This window comes from Ascaphus truei, unplaced genomic scaffold (assembly GCF_040206685.1).
Source record: "Ascaphus truei isolate aAscTru1 unplaced genomic scaffold, aAscTru1.hap1 HAP1_SCAFFOLD_1462, whole genome shotgun sequence".
NCBI lineage: Eukaryota > Metazoa > Chordata > Amphibia > Anura > Ascaphidae > Ascaphus > Ascaphus truei.
Window position 1 is genome coordinate 10,687 of NW_027454347.1, and position 21,814 is coordinate 32,500.

General features: G+C 58.4%; 1 protein-coding gene across 1 annotated transcript in view; it reads right to left on the reverse strand.

The window, feature by feature from the left end:
• Window positions 1-4,565: 4,565 nt before the first annotated feature.
• The window catches only part of WDR4 (WDR4 tRNA N7-guanosine methyltransferase non-catalytic subunit), a gene marked incomplete at its 3' end in the record, with an annotated part of 56,166 nt that continues 38,917 nt past the window's right edge, over window positions 4,566-21,814 (reverse strand). The window contains 6 exon segments of the mRNA XM_075581642.1: window positions 4,566-4,630; window positions 5,503-5,579; window positions 5,582-5,600; window positions 5,731-5,791; window positions 9,277-9,389; window positions 9,966-10,122. Coding sequence (XP_075437757.1) covers window positions 4,566-4,630; window positions 5,503-5,579; window positions 5,582-5,600; window positions 5,731-5,791; window positions 9,277-9,389; window positions 9,966-10,122 — 492 coding nt within the window.

Consider the following 21,814-nt stretch of genomic DNA (forward strand, 5'->3'; position numbering starts at 1 on the left):
CGCCCGTCACACGCCCCACCTTTCCCCACCCCCTGCCCGTCACACGCCCCACCTTTCCCCACCCCCCGCCCGTAACACGCCCCAACCTTTCCCCCCCCCGCCCGTCTCACGCCCCACCTTTCCCCGCCCCCCGCCTGTCACACTGACGGGGGAGGGGTGCCAAGCGAGTAATAAAGGGGTCACCCCATTAGGCTCCCCCTCCAACCGTCTGGGAAGTGAGGGGTTACCCATAAATGTACCTATAATACATTTGTTCCCCTGCCTCACAACCAAAAGGTACGTCCCTTGGTTGGCCTGTTCCCACAGTTAGAGGGAATTCCTGTATGTTTATTCCCCTGCCTCAGGGCAAACTGTGTTTTATTTGATAGACATGTATATTGGTACAATTATTGGTGTTTGTACCTTTACAGTGTATGTACCAACCCACATTACACTGGGATCAGGTGGGAGGGAAAGGGTTAATTGCATTTACATGTTTATTGCCCTTTGTCCCCTTTCCCCGCTTTTTCGGGCTCCATTTTGTCCCCTTTCCAGCTTTTTCAGGCTCCATTTTGCAGTATCTCCATAAGTCACCATTGAAGCCTCATGTAATCCTAGGGAAGTTTCACAGATTTGGTTCCGATCTCATAGAAGACCTGCAGGTGGCGCCTGAGAGGAGGAGCGTAGTTTCCCCATTGAAAGTGAATGGAGTAATGCATTTCAATGGGGATTCCTCGAGGCCGGCCTCCGGAGACGAGCTGGCAGCAGCCAGCCAGACCGCAAAACCACAAAAGCGGATACAATGTCAATGAGGAGCTATGATCACACACTTGACCGTAGCCTAGTTCCCACGCCAAGTTCACCACCAATTAGCGTGGAAACCTTTTGTTCTAGGGCATCCCGAAATAAAATTCTTTTTGCCCCTAGCCACCCCCTCACTTGACCCCAACCGGGTCCGACAATTAATGGCGACGAGAAAGGGTCGCGTCGGCCATGAGGGTCCTACCATTGACCGTAATGACGGAGAAAGCCGCGTGGCTTTCAAACACTAAGTGTAAAACAGTGTCAACTGAAAACCCATAACTCCGGTTCCGTAGGAACCAGAGGGTCGGGATTTGGCCACCAAGTAATCATCGTTCCGGCATGACTGTATGGTAATTCCAGCCCTCTACCCTCAACCGAACGGAGTAGGGTTAACTGTAAAAAGTGTGAATTGCCTATTGACTCCAATAGGAGCGGAGGTCCCATTGAATCCCATGGCGGCGCTGGCCCATGCATTTCCTATGGCAGCGCCGGCCAAATTGATTCCAATGAAGGTAAAAGCCGCGAGGTAAACGGCCAAGTTAGAAACGGTAAAAACCTGAAGTCCATAACTCCGGTTCTGTACGGACCAGAGGGCTTGGATTTGGCCCCCAAGTAATCATCGTTCCGGCATGACTGCATGGCAAATACCGACCCTCTCTGAGCAGCAGAACGGAGTATGGTTAATTGTTTAATTCGGGTTTCTGTCATTGACTTCAATGGCAAAGAAATGCAATTTCTGTAAATGTGCATTTAAAGTGTATTTCTATAACTCCGGTTCGGTGGGTTCCAGCGAGCTGAAAATTCCCCCATCCCCCGTGTAGAATCCTCTCCGGCATGAGGATCTAGCAATCTGTAGCCCGCATGGCCCAACCGAATGGATTATTTTAATATAATATATACACTGGCGACACACTTTATTCGAGCTCGGCTAGTCCCACGAATTCGGGTATACCCGGGTGTATTGAGGTTTGTGACTGTTTTCTGCCCGAGTGCATTGAGGTATTTTCCAGGCAGGGATTGAAGCATTTTTATTCCCGCTGGCTGCAATACTGCACAGTATATATATATATATACTGCATTACAATTCATGAATTTATGCCATCTGGTAGACACGCGAAGCATTGCAGCCTATTAAATCCTAATCATTATCATTTAACAGATCAGCCGCCCGTCAACCAGGCATGAACCCAGGCTGGGAAGGCAAACGCAACGGGCTTGTCAGAGGTGAGGAGCGGCGCATTCCAGGTATCTGCCAGGTACATACTGGGTATTTGCTCGAATAAAGTGTGTCGGTGCAGTACACACATACATACATACATACATACATACATACATACATACATACATACATACATACATACATACATATATATATATATATATACATATACATATACGTATATATATATACATATACATATACGTATATATATACATACATATATGTGTATTTGTAGAAATATACTGTATTCGGTGTCTGGCATAAAAGCCCGGGAAAGATACAGGCTCTGCAGTATGTTAATGTTCAGGGGGCACCTATATGTCTACAACAGGCCCCCTGATCAAAGGCTCCTCCACCCTGATTATGTATGCTAGGGCGGGGAAAAGCATGACTTGAGTAGTTCTGGAGGCGTTAGAAATCACACCTCCAGATAAAGGTTTTCCTGTCCAGTGACCCAAAAGGCAGACTAGGAGACGCCAGTCTTTTGGAGTGGGCCTACCAAAATGGGCCCCTGATTAGAATAATGCCAATCCCTGTGGGCAGGTATTATCGTGCTTCCCACGTGAGCTGGCAAGGGGTAATTGGGTGGAGGTAATTGGTAACCAATACCTGACACCCAATGTTAAGGGATAGGGCTTAAATCCTATATAACTTTGAGTTTTGTTGTCCCTAGATAAGCTCTATGCCCAGTGTCTTCGTTACGACATCTGAATGATACCTGATGAATTGCTAATCCAGATCCTGATTGCTTCATTGTCCCTTCCCACGTAAGTGTCCATATTCTGTGTGTGATTTGTGTATTCTGCGTGTGATTTGTGTATTCTGCGTGTGATTTGTGTATTCTGCGTGTGATTTGTGTATTCTGCGTGTGATTGTGTATTCTGCGTGTGATTTGTGTATTCTGCGTGTGATTTGTGTATTCTGTGTGTGATTTGTGTATTCTGTGTGTGATTTGTGTATTCTGTGTGTGATTTGTATATTCTGTGTGTGATTTGTGTATTCTGTGTGTGATTTGTATATTCTGTGTGTGATTTGTGTATTCTGCGTGTGATTTGTGTATTCTGTGTGTGATTTGTGTATTCTGTGTGTGATTTGTGTATTCTGCGTGTGATTTTGTGTATTCTGCGTGTGATTTGTGTATTCTGTGTGTGATTTGTGTATTCTGTGTGTGATTTGTGTATTCTGTGTGTGATTTGTGTATTCTGTGTGTGATTTGTGTATTCTGCGTGTGATTTGTGTATTCTGCGTGTGATTTGTGTATTCTGCGTGTGATTTGTGTATTCTGCGTGTGATTTGTGTATTCTGCGTGTGATTTGTGTATTCTGCGTGTGATTTGTGTATTCTGCGTGTGATTTGTGTGTGATTTGTGTATTCTGTGTGTGATTTGTATATTCTGTGTGTGATTTGTGTATTCTGTGTGTGATTTGTGTATTCTGCGTGTGATTTGTGTATTCTGCGTGTGATTTGTGTATTCTGCGTGTGATTTGTGTATTCTGCGTGTGATTTGTGTATTCTGCTGTGATTTGTGTATTCTGCGTGTGATTTGTGTATTCTGCGTGTGATTTGTGTATTCTGCGTGTGATTTGTGTATTCTGCGTGTGATTTGTATATTCTGCGTGTGATTTGTGTATTTATATTTATATGTTAGTCGCATTCGATTCAACCCAGTATTTTGGTGTATTATTATAACCCTGCACAAGCTCCCATGACACACGCCCCACCTTTCCCCGCACCCCCCACCTTTCCCCGCACCCCCCACCTTTCCCCGCCCCCCGCCTGTCACACGCCCCACCATTCCCCGCCTCCTAACTAGTCACACGCCCCACCATTCCCCGCCTCCTAACTAGTCCACACGCCCCACCTTTCCCCGCCACCCCCGCCTGTCACACGCCCCCTCTTTCCCCGCGCCACCGCCTGTCACACGCCCCCTCTTTCCCCGCGCCCCCGCCTGTCACACGCCCCACCTTTCCCCGCCCCCCGCCTGTCACACGCCCCTCTTTCCCCGCGCCACCGCCTGTCACACGCCCCCTCTTTCCCCGCGCCCCCGCCTGTCACACGCCCCACCTTTCCCCGCCCCCCGCCTGGTCACACGCCCCCTCTTTCCCCGCGCCACCCGCCTGTCACACGCCCCCTCTTTCCCCGCGCCCCCGCCTGTCACACGCCCCCTCTTTCCCCGCCCCCCGCCTGTCACACGGCCCCCACCATTCCCCGCCTCCTAACTAGTCACACGTCCCACCTTTCCCCCGCCTCCTAACTAGTCACACGCCCCCCTCTTTCCCCGCGCCACCGCCTGTCACACGCCCCACCTTTCCCCGCCCCCCGCCTGTCACACGCCCACCATTCCCGCCTCCTAACTAGTCACACGCCCCACCTTTCCCCGCCACCCCGCCTGTCACACGCCCCCTCTTTCCCCGCGCCACCGCCTGTCACACGCCCCCTCTTTCCCCGCGCCACCGCCTGTCACACGCCCCCTCTTTCCCCGCGCCCCCGCCTGTCACACGCCCCACATTTCCCCGCCCCCCCGCCTGTCACACGCCCCCTCTTTCCCCGCCCCCCTCACCTGTCACATGACACGGCCACATGTTCCCCTCTGGGGTCGCAAATTATTTTGGAGACAGCGAATCTCTGAGGAAAGGAGAATACAGATAAAGAGATTGAGCCCTGCACCCCCCCCCCCAACACAGTGCAGAGCCCTGCACCCCCCCCCCAACACACAGTGCAGAGCCCTGCACCCCCCCAACACAGTGCAGAGCCCTGCACCCCCCCCCCAACACACAGTGCAGAGCCCTGCACCCCCCCAACACAGTGCAGAGCCCTGCACCCCCCCAACACACAGTGCAGAGCCTGCACCCCCCCCCCAACACAGTGCAGAGCCCTGCACCCCCCCCCCCAACACACAGTGCAGAGCCCTGCACCCCCCCCAACACAGTGCAGAGCCCTGCACCCCCCCCAACACACAGTGCAGAGCCCTGCACCCCCCCCCAACACAGTGCAGAGCCCTGCACCCCCCCAACACACAGTGCAGAGCCCTGCACCCCCCCCAACACAGTGCAGAGCCCTGCACCCCCCCCCAAACACAGTGCAGAGCCCTGCACCCCCCCCAACACAGTGCAGAGCCCTGCACCCCCCCAACACACAGTGCAGAGCCCTGCACCCCCCCCCCCAACACAGTGCAGAGCCCTGCACCCCCCCAACACACAGTGCAGAGCCCTGCACCCCCCCCAACACAGTGCAGAGCCCTGCACCCCCCCCCAACACAGTGCAGAGCCCTGCACCCCCCCCCCAACACAGTGCAGAGCCCTGCACCCCCCCCCCCCAACACAGTGCAGAGCCCTGCACCCCCCCCCCAACACAGTGCAGAGCCCTGCACCCCCCCCCCAAACACAGTGCAGAGCCCTGCACCCCCTCCCCCCACACAGTGCAGAGCCCTGCACCCCCCCAACACAGTGCAGAGCCCCCCCTTCCCCACACACACAGAGCAGAGACGGGGAAATTACCTTGTTCTCCCGAGCCTCCCCCGGCCTCTGGAGGCTGCTCAGCTCCCAGCTTTGAACTTCTCTCCCCGTCTCATATTCCAGAGTCGCAGGGTCCCGTCCTGAGGGAAGGTGTGTGAGAAGCAGCGAGGGGGAGGGAGGAGACTGATGGGGGGGGAGGGAGGAGACTGACGGGGGGAGGGGGGGGGGGAGGAGACTGACGGGGGGGGGGAGGGAGGAGACGACACTTACCCCTGATCCAGACAGAAGCAGCTTCTGGGAACCAGGAAGAACCAGCAGCTGTGATACAAACCTGTGAGGGGGGGACACCCAGCGACAGGTGAGGGGGGGACAACCCAGCGACAGGTGAGGGGGGACACCCAGCGACAGGTGAGGGGGGGATACCCAGCGACAGGTGAGGGGGGGACACCCAGCGACAGGTGAGGGGGGGACACCCAGCGACAGGTGAGGGGGGGACACCCAGCGACAGGTGAGGGGGGGGACACCCAGCGACAGGTGAGGGGGGGACACCCAGCGACAGACGGGGCGCGGGGGACGCCCAGCGACAGAGGGGTGTCCGGGGGGGGGGGGGGGAGGAGCGACGCTCAGCGATGGACGACCTCGACCTGGTTTTCACTAAAACTTCTCTCTCCAATTTCTCCATTTCCTCTCTCTGACCATCACCTCATTCTCTCTCTCTCGCTTCTCCCCTTCTCCACCTCCATCTACCCCACATCTCTGCAGAAACCTGCGCTCTATTAACCTACCAGACTTTGAGCCCACTTTACGCTCCTCGCTCTCCTCTCTCAGCTCTGCTATAGACCCTGACAACCTGGTCAGGAACTACAACTCTGCCGTATCCTCGTCTCCTGATCTACATGCCCCGCTTTCTCTCTGCCGCATTCGCCCTTCTAACCCTAGACCCTGGCTAAATTCCCACACACGCATGCTGCGTTCCTCCACTCGTTCCTCTGAACGCCTCTGGAGAAGTCTCATACTCTAGCAGACTTCCTTCACTACAAATTTATGCTATCCTGATTCAACTCTGCCCTCTCGCAAGCTAAACAAGCCTACTTTTCTTCACTAATCAACATGCACAAGTCTAACCCACGCCGACTGTTCTCTGTCTTTGATACTCTACTCAAACCACCCTCAGCTGCCTCTCCTTCCTCCATCTCCGCTCAGGACTTTGCTGACTATTTTATGGAAAAGGTGGAATCCATACGTCAGAACATCCCCTCTGTTTCCTCTCCCATCCTACACCTTCGCCTCCTGCCTTCCTTGACTCTTTTTCCACTGTCTCAGAGGAAGATATGTCACTGTTGATCTCCTCTTCTCCCTCTACCACTTGCTTCTTGACCCCATTCCCCCCCATCTCTTAAAACCTCTTGGTCCTACTATAATCCCTACGCTTACACACATTTTTAACTCCTCCCTCTGCTCTGGAACCTTTCCCTCCTCCTTCAAACATGCAACAGTCATACCATTACTCAAAAACAGCAAGCTTGACCCTACCTGTCTTTCTAACTATCGACCTGTCTCCCTCCTGCCTTTAGCCTCTAAACTTCTTGAACGTCTTGTATTCTCTCGCTTGCTCCATTTTCTCAACACCTATTCTCTCCTAGACCCTCTACAATCTGGCTTCCGCACTGCTCACTCTACTGAAACAGCCCTCACTAAAATAACTGACGACCTCCATGCTGCCAAAGACAGAAGTCATTACACTCTGCTCATATTACTCGACCTCTCTGCAGCATTTGACACCGTGGACCACCCTCTTCTCCTTCACATTCTCCATACTCTTGGTATTCGGAACAAAGCTCTATCCTGGATCTCATCCTACCTCTCCCATCGTACTTTCAGTGTCTCTTCTGCTATCACCTCCTCTATTGATCTCTCTGTGGGGGTACCCCAGGGCTCTGTCCTGGGACCTCTTCTCTTTTCTCTGTACACACTCTCTCTAGGTGACCTAATAACATCTCTTGGGTTTAATTATCACCTCTATGCTTTCGACAAACAATTACTTTTCAACACCCCGACCTTACACCTGCTGTACAAACCAAAGTTTCTGAATGTCTCTCTGGAATATCATCCTGGATGGCCCTCCGCCGCCTTAAACTCAACATGGCTAAAACAGAGCTCCTCATACTTCCTCCCAAACCTGGCCTTACTACCTCCTTCCACATTACTGTTGGAACTACGATCATTCACCCAGTAGCCCAAGCACGCTGCCTAGGGGTCACACTCGACTCCTCTCTCACATTCACCCCTCACATTCAAAACATTTCTAAAACCGGTCGCTTTTTCCTCCGCAATATAACAAAGATACGCCCTTTCCTCTGTTGCTCGACTGCTAAAACTTTGACTCAGGCCCTCATTCTCTCCCGTCTTGATTGCTGTAACTTCCTGCTGTCCGGCCTTCCTGCCTCTCACCTGTCTCCCCTACAATCTATCCTAAACGCTGCTGCCAGAATCACTCTACTCTTTCCTAGATCTGTCTCAGCATCTCCCCTCATGAAATCCCTCTCCTGGCTTCCGATCAAATCCCGCATCTCACACTCCATTCTTCTCCTCACTTTTAAAGCTTTACACTCTTCTGCCCCTCCTTACATCTCAGCCCTAATTTCTCGTTATGCACCATCCCGACTCTTGCGTTCTTCTCAAGGATGTCTTCTTTCTACCCCCTTTGTATCTAAAGTCCTCTCCCGCCTTAAACCTTTTTCACGGACTGCCCCACACCTCTGGAATGCCTTTCCCCTCAATACCCCACTAGCACCCTCTCTATCCACCTTTAAGACCCACCTTAAGACACACTTGCTTAAAGAAGCATATGAATAGCCCTGTGGATATTCTGAACACATGGCACATAAAGCTTGGCCCCCTGCAGACGCACTTACCAGAACTCCCTCCTCCTGTCTCTGTACGTTCTCCCTACCTACCAATTAGACTGTAAGCTCCTCGGAGCAGGGACTCCTCTTCCTTAATGTTACTTTTATGTTTGAAGAACTTATTCCCATGACCTGTTATTTATAGTATCTGTTATTTATTTGATTACCACATGTATTACTACTGTGAAGCGCTATGTACATTAATTGCGCTATATAAATAAAGACATACAATACAAAACTGTCCCTGAATATCTCTGTATATAGTTATCATATCCCCTCTTAGACGCCTCTTTTCTAATGTAAATAAATCTAATTTAGCTAGCCTCTCCTCATAAGTTAGATTGTCCATCCCCTTTATTAATTTGGTGGCTTTTCTCTGCACTCTCTCTAGTTCCATAATGTCCTTTCTTAGGATTGGTGCCCAAAATTGTACTCCATATTAAAGGTGTGGTCTTACTAATGCTTTGTAAAGGGGCATAATTATGCTTACTTCCCTTCCATCCATTGCCCGTTTGATGCAAGATAAGATCTTGTTTGCCTTTGCAGCTACTGCATGACATTGGGCACTATTGCTAAGCCTGCAGTCTACAAGCACTCCTAAATCCTTCTCCATCAAGGATTCCCCCAATTTATCCCCATTGGCAATCTATGTCCCCCGTCCCCCCCAGTGTCCCCTCCCCCAGTCACTTGCGGCGTCGCAGACACAGCGTCCCCTCCCCCCCACCCCCCCATCACTCGCGACTTCCCAGACACAGCGTCCCCTCCTCCCTTCGCTCGCGCCGTTTCGTCCCCCTGTCACTCGTGGCGTCCCAGACACAGCATCTCCTCCTACCGTCACTCACGGCGTCCCCCCCACCAGTCACTCGCGGCGTCCCAGAGACAGCGTCACCTCCCCCCTTCCATCACTTACTCGCGATGTCCCAGGCAGAAGGAGCTGATCACATGCGGCGCGTCCCAGCGGCTCACGCGAATCTTCTCGTCACGGTCACATGTGATGATGTGTTCACCGTCTGGACTCACTGCCTGGAAAGAGTGAGAGGGGGACACTACTTGGCCAGCATATCGGGGGGGGGGGAGAGACACTACTTAGCCACCGTATGTGGGGGGGGGGGGGAGGAGGGGAGAGACTACTTGGCCAGCGTATGGGGGGGAGGAGGGGGGGAGACACTACTTGGCCAGCGGAGGGAGGGGGGAAGTAGAGATAGACACTACTTGGCCAGCGGATGGGGGGGTAGGGGGGAAGACACTACTTGGTCAGCGTATGGGGGGTCCCTACTTGGCCAGCGTATGGGGGGGTGGGGGGTGACACTTGGCTAGCGTATGGGGGGGTCACTACTTGGCCAGCGTATGGGGGGGGGTCACTACTTGGCCAGCGTATGGGGGGGTGGGGGGTGACACTTGGCTAGCGTATGTGGGGGGGTGACACTTGGCTAGCGTATGTGGGGGGGTGACACTTGGCTAGCGTATATGGGGGTGACACTTGGCTAGTGTATGGGGGGGTGACACTTGGCTAGCGTATGTGAGGGGGGTGACACTTGGCTAGTGTATGGGGGGCCCACACCTGGTTAGATGGGGGGGAGAGATCTCCTGCTCACTCACCACGTCCAGTAGCATGGACAGATGTCCGAGTTGGAGGCGGCCGTCCTCCTGCGGCCGCGTTACTGAGAAGGAGAAGACATCCCCAGACTTATCTGCAGCCAGGACACGCTCCCCGCAGCAGGAGAAGGCGAGCGCGGTGCAGCGCCGGGACACCCACCTGGGAGGCACAACCAGTACATGCGTGTGCGTGATATATCCCCCTCTCCGTGTCGCCGCGCGCGCTCTCACTGGGGGCGAGTATCTGCTATTCTGATGCAGGATTTTCATGTACCCGGTGTTCTGCGCGAGAGCCGCGATCCTGCTCATCGCAATGTATACGGTGCGTACGGCAATGTACACGGTATGTACGGCAATGTATACGGTGCGTACGGCAATGTATACGGTACGTACGGCAATGTATACGGTGCGTACGGCAATGTATACGGTATGTACGGCAATGTATACGGTGCGTACGGCAATGTATACGGTACGTAAGCCAAAGTATACGGTGCGTACGCAATGTATACGGTGCGTACGGCAATGTATACGGTGCGTACGGCAATGTATACGGTACGTACGGCAATGTATACGGTACGTACGCAATGTATACGGTACGTACGCAATGTATACGGTACGTACGGCAATGTATACGGTACGTACGGCAATGTATACGGTGGCGTGAAAAAGAAAGTGCACCCTCTTTGAATTCTATGGTTTTACATAATAACAATCATCTGCTCCTCAGGTGTGTGTGTGTGTGTGTGTGTGTGTGTGTGTGTGTGTGTGTGTGTACACGTGACATATTACACCGTGTCATGATTTAACAAAAATAAATACTCCAGCAAAGACACAGCATGCTCCGACCCGCCTCTGCTCCCTGGGGGCGCTCCGGACAGACGGGCACTGATTCTGAGCACTTATAAAGTGACAGTAGTAACACGTCCCGACGCGTTTCTTCTTATAAAATGACAGTAATAAGTGCTCAGAATCAGTGCCAGTTGTGAGAGTGAAGCCAGACCCTGTTCCTGTGTATTGGGACTCTATACCACAAAGGGAACTTACATCCAAGAGACGGGAGTTTCCGGAGGAACCTCCAAGGTGTAACACCATCTAGAGAGGCGTGACGTCAGTCAGGAGCGCCCCCAGTGGAGCAGAGCTGCCGTGACGTCAGTCCGGAGCGCCCCCAGTGGAGCAGAGGCGCCGTGGCGTCAATCCGGAGCGCCCCCAGTGGAGCAGAGACGCCGTGGCGTCAGTCCGGAGCGCCCCCAGTGGAGCAGAGGCGCCGTGGCGTCAGTCCGGAGCGCCCCCAGTGGAGCAGAGGCGCCGTGGCGTCAGTCCGGAGCGCCCCCAGTGGAGCAGAGGCGCCGTGGCGTCAGTCCGGAGCGCCCCCCAGTGGAGCAGAGGCGCCGTGGCGTCAGTCCGGAGCGCCCCCAGTGGAGCAGAGGCGCCGTGGCGTCAGTCCGGAGCGCCCCCAGTGGAGCAGAGGCGCCGTGGCGTCAGTCCGGAGCGCCCCCAGTGGAGCAGAGGCGCCGTGGCGTCAGTCCGGAGCGCCCCCAGTGGAGCAGAGGTGCCGTGGCGTCAGTCCGGAGCGCCCCCAGTGGAGCAGAGCTGCCGTGACGTCAGTCCGGAGCGCCCCCAGTGGAGCAGAGGCGCTGTGGCGTCAGTCCGGAGCGCCCCCAGTGGAGCAGAGCTGCCGTGGCGTCAGTCGGGAGCGCCCCCAGTGGAGCAGAGGCGCCGTGGCGTCAGTCCGGAGCGCCCCCAGTGGAGCAGAGCTGCCGTGACGTCAGACACAGACACACAGACACACACAGACACACACAGACACACACAGACACACACAGACACACACAGACACACACAGACACACAGAGACACACAGAGACACACAGACACACAGACACACAGACACACAGACACACAGACACACGTCCGAAGCATCTAAATCTCACAAACAGCACAACGTAGCACAACAAAAACTTTACTGAACATTGTGCTGCGGATTTGTTGGTCAACGCAACTGTTTTGAGCTCCCAATGTGACTCCCCTCCCAAATTATGGACAGTCTAAGTTTCCATCGGGTGTTCTGCAAACAGGAGGAGCGGGGGGGCGGGGGGGAGGGGGGGCGTGGCTACTAAGGGAGGGGGCGTGTCCTTGGCTGGATCGGGGCTGTGTGTGTGTGTGAGATGTGCAGCAAGGGGGGGGGGGGGGGGGAAGAGAGAAAGATGTGCCAGCTAGCGGGGGGAGGTGTACCAGCAGCAGGGGGGAGGGGAGATGTGCCAGCAGCAGGGGGGAGGGGAGATGTGCCAGCAGCAGGGGGGAGGGGAGATGTGCCAGCAGCAGGGGGGAGGGGAGATGTGCCAGCAGCAGGGGGGAGGGGAGATGTGCCCGCAGCAGGGGGGAGGGAGGCGGCGGGGAGATGTGCCCGCAGCAGGGGGGAGGGAGGCGGCGGGGAGATGTGCCCGCAGCAGGGGGGAGGGAGGCGGCGGGGAGATGTGCCAGTAGCAGGGGGGAGGGAGGCGGCGGGGAGATGTGCCAGTAGCAGGGGGGAGGGAGGCGGCGGGGAGATGTGCCCGCAGCAGGGGGGAGGGAGGCGGCGGGGAGATGTGCCAGTAGCAGGGGGGAGGGAGGCGGCGGGGAGATGTGCCCGCAGCAGGCCCGCAGCAGGCCCGCAGCAGGGGGGAGGGAGGCGGCGGGGAGATGTGCCCGCAGCAGGGGGGAGGGAGGCGGCGGGGTGATGTGCCCGCAGCAGGGGGGGGGGAGGCGGCGGGGAGATGTGCCAGTAGCAGGGGGGAGGGAGGCGGCGGGGAGATGTGCCCGCAGCAGGGGGGAGGGAGGCGGCGGGGAGATGTGCCCGCAGCAGGGGGGGGGGGAGGCGGCGGGGAGATGTGCCAGTAGCAGGGGGGAGGGAGGCGGCGGGGAGATGTGCCAGCAGCAGGGGGGAGGGAGGCGGCGGGGAGATGTGCCCGCAGCAGGGGGGAGGCGGCGGGGAGATGTGCCCGCAGCAGGGGGGGGGGAGGCGGCGGGGAGATGTGCCAGTAGCAGGGGGGAGGGAGGCGGCGGGGAGATGTGCCAGTAGCAGGGGGGAGGGAGGCGGCGGGGAGATGTGCCAGCAGCTCGCCCGCCACCAAAGCAAATAAATTATATATATAATATATTTTTTTTTCTCACGTTTTAAGTTATGGTGGGTGAAAAAGGCAACAAGAAACCTCCACCGTATTGTATATCGCAAATAAAAAGATCCCTTGTGAGCACATTCACGTATTAGGCAGGTCTGCAGCCCCCGCCTCTCACCATTATCACGAGATAGATAGATAGATATATACGGTGTCTGCAGCCTGTGATGTAGGAGTACAGCTTTATCCCAACGTCATTCTATGTACATGGATATCTGTTATACTATGGAAAACAGTGACGTGCAGCTCTGTGCAACATAGACCTGCAGGGGTTAACTGTCTTACAAAAAGGAGCCGTCATCACATCAGAGGGCGACAGTGTACGCCCAGAGACGCCTGGACGGGAGCATGGGGCCCCCCCGGGACGGGAGCATGGGGCCCCCCGGGACGGGAGCATGGGGCCCCCCCCGGGATGGGAGCATGGGGCCCCCCCGGGATGGGAGCATGGGGCCCCCCCGGGATGGGAGCATGGGGCCCCCCCCGGGATGGGAGCATGGGGCCCCCCGGGACGGGAGCATGGGGCCCCCCCCGGGATGGGAGCATGGGGCCCCCCCGGGATGGGAGCATGGGGCCCCCCCCGGGATGGGAGCATGGGGCCCCCCCGGGACGGGAGCATGGGGCCCCCCGGGACGGGAGCATGGGGCCCCCCCCGGGATGGGAGCATGGGGCCCCCCCCGGGATGGGAGCATGGGCCCCCCCCGGGATGGGAGCATGGGGCCCCCCCGGGATGGGAGCATGGGGCCCCCCCGGGATGGGAGCATGGGGCCCCCCGGGACGGGAGCATGGGGCCCCCCCCGGGATGGGAGCATGGGGCCCCCCGGGACGGGAGCATGGGGCCCCCCGGGACGGGAGCATGGGGCCCCCCCCGGGATGGGAGCATGGGGCCCCCCGGGACGAGAGCATGGGGCCCCACGGGACGGGAGCATGGGGCCCCACGGGACGGGAGCATGGGGCCCCCCGGGACGGGAGCATGGGGCCCCCCGGGACGGGAGCATGGGGCCCCCCGGGACGGGAGCATGGGGCCCCCCGGGACGGGAGCATGGGGCCCCCCCGGGACGGGAGCATGGGGCCCCACGGGACGGGAGCATGGGGCCCCACGGGACGGGAGCATGGGGCCCCACGGGACGGGAGCATGGGGCCCCCCGGGACGGGAGCATGGGGCCCCCCCCGGGATGGGAGCATGGGGCCCCCCGGGACGGGAGCATGGGGCCCCCCGGGACGAGAGCATGGGGCCCCACGGGACGGGAGCATGGGGCCCCACGGGACGGGAGCATGGGGCCCCCCGGGACGGGAGCATGGGGCCCCCCGGGACGGGAGCATGGGGCCCCCCGGGACGGGAGCATGGGGCCCCCCCGGGACGGGAGCATGGGGCCCCACGGGACGGGAGCATGGGGCCCCACGGGACGGGAGCATGGGGCCCCACGGGACGGGAGCATGGGGCCCCCCGGGACGGGAGCATGGGGCCCCCCGGGATGGGAGCATGGGGCCCCCCCGGGATGGGAGCATGGGGCCCCCCGGGACGAGAGCATGGGGCCCCACGGGACGGGAGCATGGGGCCCCCCGGGATGGGAGCATGGGGCCCCCCAGGACGGGAGCATGGGGCCCCCCCGGGACGGGAGCATGGGGCCCCCCCCGGGATGGGAGCATGGGGCCCCCCGGGACGAGAGCATGGGGCCCCACGGGACGGGAGCATGGGGCCCCCCCCGGGATGGGAGCATGGGGCCCCCCGGGACGAGAGCATGGGGCCCCCCCCGGGATGGGAGCATGGGGCCCCCCCCGGGATGGGAGCATGGGGCCCCCCGGGACGGGAGCATGGGGCCCCCCGGGACGGGAGCATGGGGCCCCCCCCGGGATGGGAGCATGGGGCCCCCCCGGGATGGGAGCATGGGGCCCCCCGGGACGGGAGCATGGGGCCCCCCCCGGGATGGGAGCATGGGGCCCCCCCGGGATGGGAGCATGGGGCCCCCCCCGGGATGGGAGCATGGGGCCCCCCCGGGACGGGAGCATGGGGCCCCCCGGGACGGGAGCATGGGGCCCCCCCCGGGATGGCAGCATGGGGCCCCCCCGGGATGGGAGCATGGGGCCCCCCCGGGATGGGAGCATGGGGCCCCCCGGGACGGGAGCATGGGGCCCCCCCCGGGATGGGAGCATGGGGCCCCCCGGGACGAGAGCATGGGGCCCCACGGGACGGGAGCATGGGGCCCCACGGGACGGGAGCATGGGGCCCCCCGGGACGGGAGCATGGGGCCCCCCCGGGACGAGAGCATGGGGCCCCACGGGACGGGAGCATGGGGCCCCCCCGGGATGGGAGCATGGGGCCCCCCCGGGATGGGAGCATGGGGCCCCCCGGGACGAGAGCATGGGGCCCCACGGGACGGGAGCATGGGGCCCCCCGGGATGGGAGCATGGGGCCCCCCAGGACGGGAGCATGGGGCCCCCCCAGGACGGGAGCATGGGGCCCCCCCCGGGATGGGAGCATGGGGCCCCCCGGGACGAGAGCATGGGGCCCCACGGGACGGGAGCATGGGGCCCCCCCCGGGATGGGAGCATGGGGCCCCCCGGGACGAGAGCATGGGGCCCCCCCCGGGATGGGAGCATGGGGCCCCCCCCGGGATGGGAGCATGGGGCCCCCCGGGACGGGAGCATGGGGCCCCCCGGGACGGGAGCATGGGGCCCCCCCCGGGATGGGAGCATGGGGCCCCCCGGGACGAGAGCATGGGGCCCCCCCCGGGATGGGAGCATGGGGCCCCCCCCGGGATGGGAGCATGGGGCCCCCCCCGGGATGGGAGCATGGGGCCCCCCGGGACGGGAGCATGGGGCCCCCCGGGACGAGAGCATGGGGCCCCCCGGGACGGGAGCATGGGGCCCCCCGGGATGGGAGCATGGGGCCCCCCAGGACGGGAGCATGGGGCCCCCCCGGGACGGGAGCATGGGGCCCCCCGGGACGGGAGCATGGGGCCCCCCCCGGGATGGGAGCATGGGGCCCCCCGGGACGGGAGCATGGGGCCCCCCGGGACGAGAGCATGGGGCCCCACGGGACAGGAGCATGGGGCCCCCCCCGGGATGGGAGCATGGGGCCCCCCGGGACGAGAGCATGGGGCCCCCCGGGACGAGAGCATGGGGCCCCACGGGACGGGAGCATGGGGCCCCCCGGGATGGGAGCATGGGGCCCCCCCCGGGATGGGAGCATGGGGCCCCCCCGGGACGGGAGCATGGGGCCCCCCGGGACGGGAGCATGGGGCCCCCCGGGACGGGAGCATGGGGCCCCCCGGGACGGGAGCATGGGGCCCCCCCGGGATGGGAGCATGGGGCCCCCCCCGGGACGGGAGCATGGGGCCCCCCCCGGGACGGGAGCATGGGGCCCCCCGGGACGGGAGCATGGGGCCCCCCGGGACGGGAGCATGGGGCCCCCCGGGATGGGAGCATGGGGCCCCCCCGGGATGGGAGCATGGGCCCCCCGGGACGAGAGCATGGGGCCCCCCCCGGGATGGGAGCATGGGGCCCCCCCGGGATGGGAGCATGGGGCCCCACGGGACGGGAGCATGGGCCCCCCGGGATGGGAGCATGGGGCCCCCCAGGACGGGAGCATGGGGCCCCCCCGGGACGGGAGCATGGGCCCCCCCGGGACGAGAGCATGGGGCCCCCCGGGATGGGAGCATGGGGCCCCCCGGGACGGGAGCATGGGGCCCCCCGGGACGGGAGCATGGGGCCCCCCCCGGGATGGGAGCATGGGGCCCCCCCCGGGATGGGAGCATGGGGCCCCCCCAGGATGGGAGCATGGGGCCCCCCCGGGATGGGAGCATGGGGCCCCCCCGGGATGGGAGCATGGGGCCCCCCCGGGACGAGAGCATGGGGCCCCCCGGGACGGGAGCATGGGGCCCCCCGGGACGGGAGCATGGGGCCCCCCGGGACGAGAGCATGGGGCCCCCCGGGACGAGAGCATGGGGCCCCCCGGGACGAGAGCATGGGCCCCCCAGGACGAGAGCATGGGGCCCCCCGGGACGGGAGCATGGGCCCCCCCGGGACGAGAGCATGGCCCCCCCGGGACGGGAGCATGGGCCCCCCCCGGGACGAGAGCATGGGCCCCCCCGGGACAGGAGCATGGGCCCCCCCGGGACGAGAGCATGGGCCCCCCCGGGACGGGAGCATGGGCCCCCCCGGGACAGGAGCATGGGCCCCCCCGGGACAGGAGCATGGGCCCCCCCGGGACAGGAGCATGGGCCCCCCCCGGGACGGGAGCATGGGCCCCCCCGGGACGGGAGCATGGGCCCCCCCGGGACGAGAGCATGGGCCCCCCCGGGACGAGAGCATGGGCCCCCCCGGGACGAGAGCATGGGCCCCCCCGGGACACTGGGAAAAGGCAGAGAAATGTTTCTCAGGAAATCTTGCTCTTAGGTTTGCTGGTTTCCGGAATAGACAATGTAAGACTATGACACAGAAGTCTTCTTACATCCTGACCGTGCCACCAATGGTCTTACAAGACCAGGAAGAGCATCTACACCAGGATATATGCCATCTACATGAAACAGGACTGGCCCTTACTGATTTATAAAGGCGTATCAGAAGACATTTTCATTGGCAGACACATTTACAGGTGCTTGGTGCTATGCGGACACTGCAAGAAATACTGTGGAAATGACAGGATAGTCACCTGATTGGCTGGGACTGTCCTCATGGTGTAGTGTGATGTTCTCAGGGATAGTATATTGCTAGAGTTCAGTCTGTGTGAGTTGAGAAGGTTCACACAACGGACAAGGTCGTACTACACCTGTATTACGTACTGAGACTATTAAAGTGAAGTTACTTCAAGGAACATCTCGGTGTCCTTCTTTCAATGCCTGGGAAGGGGAAGTCCATGTGTGGGCATTGTCCTGTACCTGCTTACATCCCTATGCCACAGAACATCTCTATCCTTCTTTCAATGCCTGGGAAGGGGAAGTCCATGTGTGGGCATTGTCCTGAACCTGCTTACATCCCTATGCCACAGAACATCTCTATCCTTCTTTCAATGCCTGGGAAGGGGAAGTCCATGTGTGGCATTGTCCTGAACCTGCTTACATCCCTATGCCACAGAACATCTCTATCCTTCTTTCAATGCCTGGGAAGGGGAAGTCCATGTGTGGCATTGTCCTGAACCTGCTTACATCCCTATGCCACAGAACATCTCTATCCTTCTTTCAATGCCTGGGAAGGGGAAGTCCATGCGTGGGCATTGTCCTGAACCTGCTTACAACCCTATGTCACAGAACATCTCTATCCTTCTTTCAATGCCTGGGAAGGGGAAGTCCATGTGTGGCATTGTCCTGTACCTGCTTACATCCCTATGCCACAGAACATCTCTATCCTTCTTTCAATGCCTGGGAAGGGGAAGTCCATGTGTGGCATTGTTCTGAACCTGCTTACATCCCTATGCCACAGAACATCTCTATCCTTCTTTCAATGCCTGGGAAGGGGAAGTCCATGTGTGGCATTGTCCTGTACCTGCTTACATCCCTATGCCACAGAACATCTCTATCCTTCTTTCAATGCCTGGGAAGGGGAAGTCCATGTGTGGGCATTGTCCTGTACCTGCTTACATCCCTATGCCACAGAACATCGGTGTCCTTCTTTCAATGCCTGGGAAGGGGAAGTCCATGTGTGGCATTGTCCTGTACCTGCTTACATCCCTATGCCACAGAACATCTCTATCCTTCTTTCAATGCCTGGGAAGGGGAAGTCCATGTGTGGCATTGTCCTGTACCTGCTTACATCCCTATGCCACGGAACATCTCTATCCTTCTTTCAATGCCTGGGAAGGGGAAGTCCATGTGTGGGCATTGTCCTGAACCTGCTTACATCCCTATGCCACAGAACATCTCTATCCTCCTTTCAATGCCTGGGAAGGGGAAGTCCATGTGTGGCATTGTCCTGTATCTGCTTACATCCCTATGCCACAGAACATCTCTATCCTTCTTTCAATGCCTGGGAAGGGGAAGTCCATGTGTGGGCATTGTCCTGTACCTGCTTACATCCCTATGCCACAGAACATCGGTGTCCTTCTTTCAATGCCTGGGAAGGGGAAGTCCATGTGTGGCATTGTCCTGTACCTGCTTACATCCCTATGCCACAGAACATCTCTATCCTTCTTTCAATGCCTGGGAAGGGGAAGTCCATGTGTGGGCATTGTCCTGTACCTGCTTACATCCCTATGCCACAGAACATCGGTGTCCTTCTTTCAATGCCTGGGAAGGGGAAGTCCATGTGTGGGCATTGTCCTGTACCTGCTTACATCCCTATGCCACAGAACATCTCTATCCTTCTTTCAATGCCTGGGAAGGGGAAGTCCATGTGTGGCATTGTCCTGTACCTGCTTACATCCCTATGCCACGGAACATCTCTATCCTTCTTTCAATGCCTGGGAAGGGGAAGTCCATGTGTGGGCATTGTCCTGTACCTGCTTACATCCCTATGCCACAGAACATCTCTATCCTTCTTTCAATGACTGGGAAGGGGAAGTCCATGTGTGGCATTGTCCTGTACCTGCTTACATCCCTATGCCACGGAACATCTCTATCCTCCTTTCAATGCCTGGGAAGGGGAAGTCCATGTGTGGGCATTGTCCTGTACCTGCTTACATCCCTATGCCACAGAACATCTCTATCCTTCTTTCAATGCCTGGGAAGGGGAAGTCCATGTGTGGGCATTGTCCTGTACCTGCTTACATCCCTATGCCACGGAACATCTCTATCCTCCTTTCAATGCCTGGGAAGGGGAAGTCCATGTGTGGCATTGTCCTGTACCTGCTTACATCCCTATGCCACAGAACATCTCTATCCTTCTTTCAATGCCTGGGAAGGGGAAGTCCATGTGTGGCATTGTCCTGTATCTGCTTACATCCCTATGCCACAGAACATCTCTATCCTTCTTTCAATGCCTGGGAAGGGGAAGTCCATGTGTGGGCATTGTCCTGTACCTGCTTACATCCCTATGCCACAGAACATCGGTGTCCTTCTTTCAATGCCTGGGAAGGGGAAGTCCATGTGTGGCATTGTCCTGTACCTGCTTACATCCCTATGCCACAGAACATCTCTATCCTTCTTTCAATGCCTGGGAAGGGGAAGTCCATGTGTGGCATTGTCCTGTACCTGCTTACATCCCTATGCCACAGAACATCGGTGTCCTTCTTTCAATGCCTGGGAAGGGGAAGTCCATGTGTGGGCATTGTCCTGAACCTGCTTACATCCCTATGCCACAGAACATCTCTATCCTCCTTTCAATGCCTGGGAAGGGGAAGTCCATGTGTGGCATTGTCCTGTACCTGCTTACATCCCTATGCCACAGAACATCTCTATCCTCCTTTCAATGACTGGGAAGGGGAAGTCCATGTGTGGCATTGTCCTGTACCTGCTTACATCCCTATGCCACAGAACATCTCTATCCTTCTTTCAATGCCTGGGAAGGGGAAGTCCATGTGTGGGCATTGTCCTGTACCTGCTTACATCCCTATGCCACAGAACATCGGTGTCCTTCTTTCAATGCCTGGGAAGGGGAAGTCCATGTGTGGGCATTGTCCTGTACCTGCTTACATCCCTATGCCACAGAACATCGGTGTCCTTCTTTCAATGACTGGGAAGGGGAAGTCCATGTGTGGGCATTGTCCTGTACCTGCTTACATCCCTATGCCACAGAACATCTCTATCCTTCTTTCAATGCCTGGGAAGGGGAAGTCCATGTGTGGGCATTGTCCTGAACCTGCTTACATCCCTATGCCACAGAACATCTCTATCCTTCTTTCAATGACTGGGAAGGGGAAGTCCATGTGTGGGCATTGTCCTGTACCTGCTTACATCCCTATGCCACAGAACATCTCTATCCTTCTTTCAATGCCTGGGAAGGGGAAGTCCATGTGTGGCATTGTCCTGTACCTGCTTACATCCCTATGCCACAGAACATCTCTATCCTTCTTTCAATGCCTGGGAAGGGGAAGTCCATGTGAGGGCATTGTCCTGTACCTGCTTACATCCCTATGCCACAGAACATCTCTATCCTTCTTTCAATGCCTGGGAAGGGGAAGTCCATGTGTGGCATTGTCCTGTACCTGCTTACATCCCTATGCCACAGAACATCTCTATCCTTCTTTCAATGCCTGGGAAGGGGAAGTCCATGTGTGGGCATTGTCCTGTACCTGCTTACATCCCTATGCCACGGAACATCTCTATCCTTCTTTCAATGCCTGGGAAGGGGAAGTCCATGTGTGGGCATTGTCCTGTACCTGCTTACATCACTATGCCACAGAACATCTCTATCCTTCTTTCAATGCCTGGGAAGGGGAAGTCCATGTGTGGCATTGTCCTGTACCTGCTTACATCCCTATGCCACGGAACATCGGTGTCCTTCTTTCAATGCCTGGGAAGGGGAAGTCCATGTGTGGGCATTGTCCTGTACCTGCTTACATCCCTATGCCACAGAACATCTCTATCCTTCTTTCAATGCCTGGGAAGGGGAAGTCCATGTGTGGGCATTGTCCTGTATCTGCTTACATCCCTATGCCACGGAACATCTCTATCCTTCTTTCAATGCCTGGGAAGGGGAAGTCCATGTGTGGCATTGTCCTGTACCTGCTTACATCCCTATGCCACAGAACATCTCTATCCTTCTTTCAATGCCTGGGAAGGGGAAGTCCATGTGTGGGCATTGTCCTGTACCTGCTTACATCCC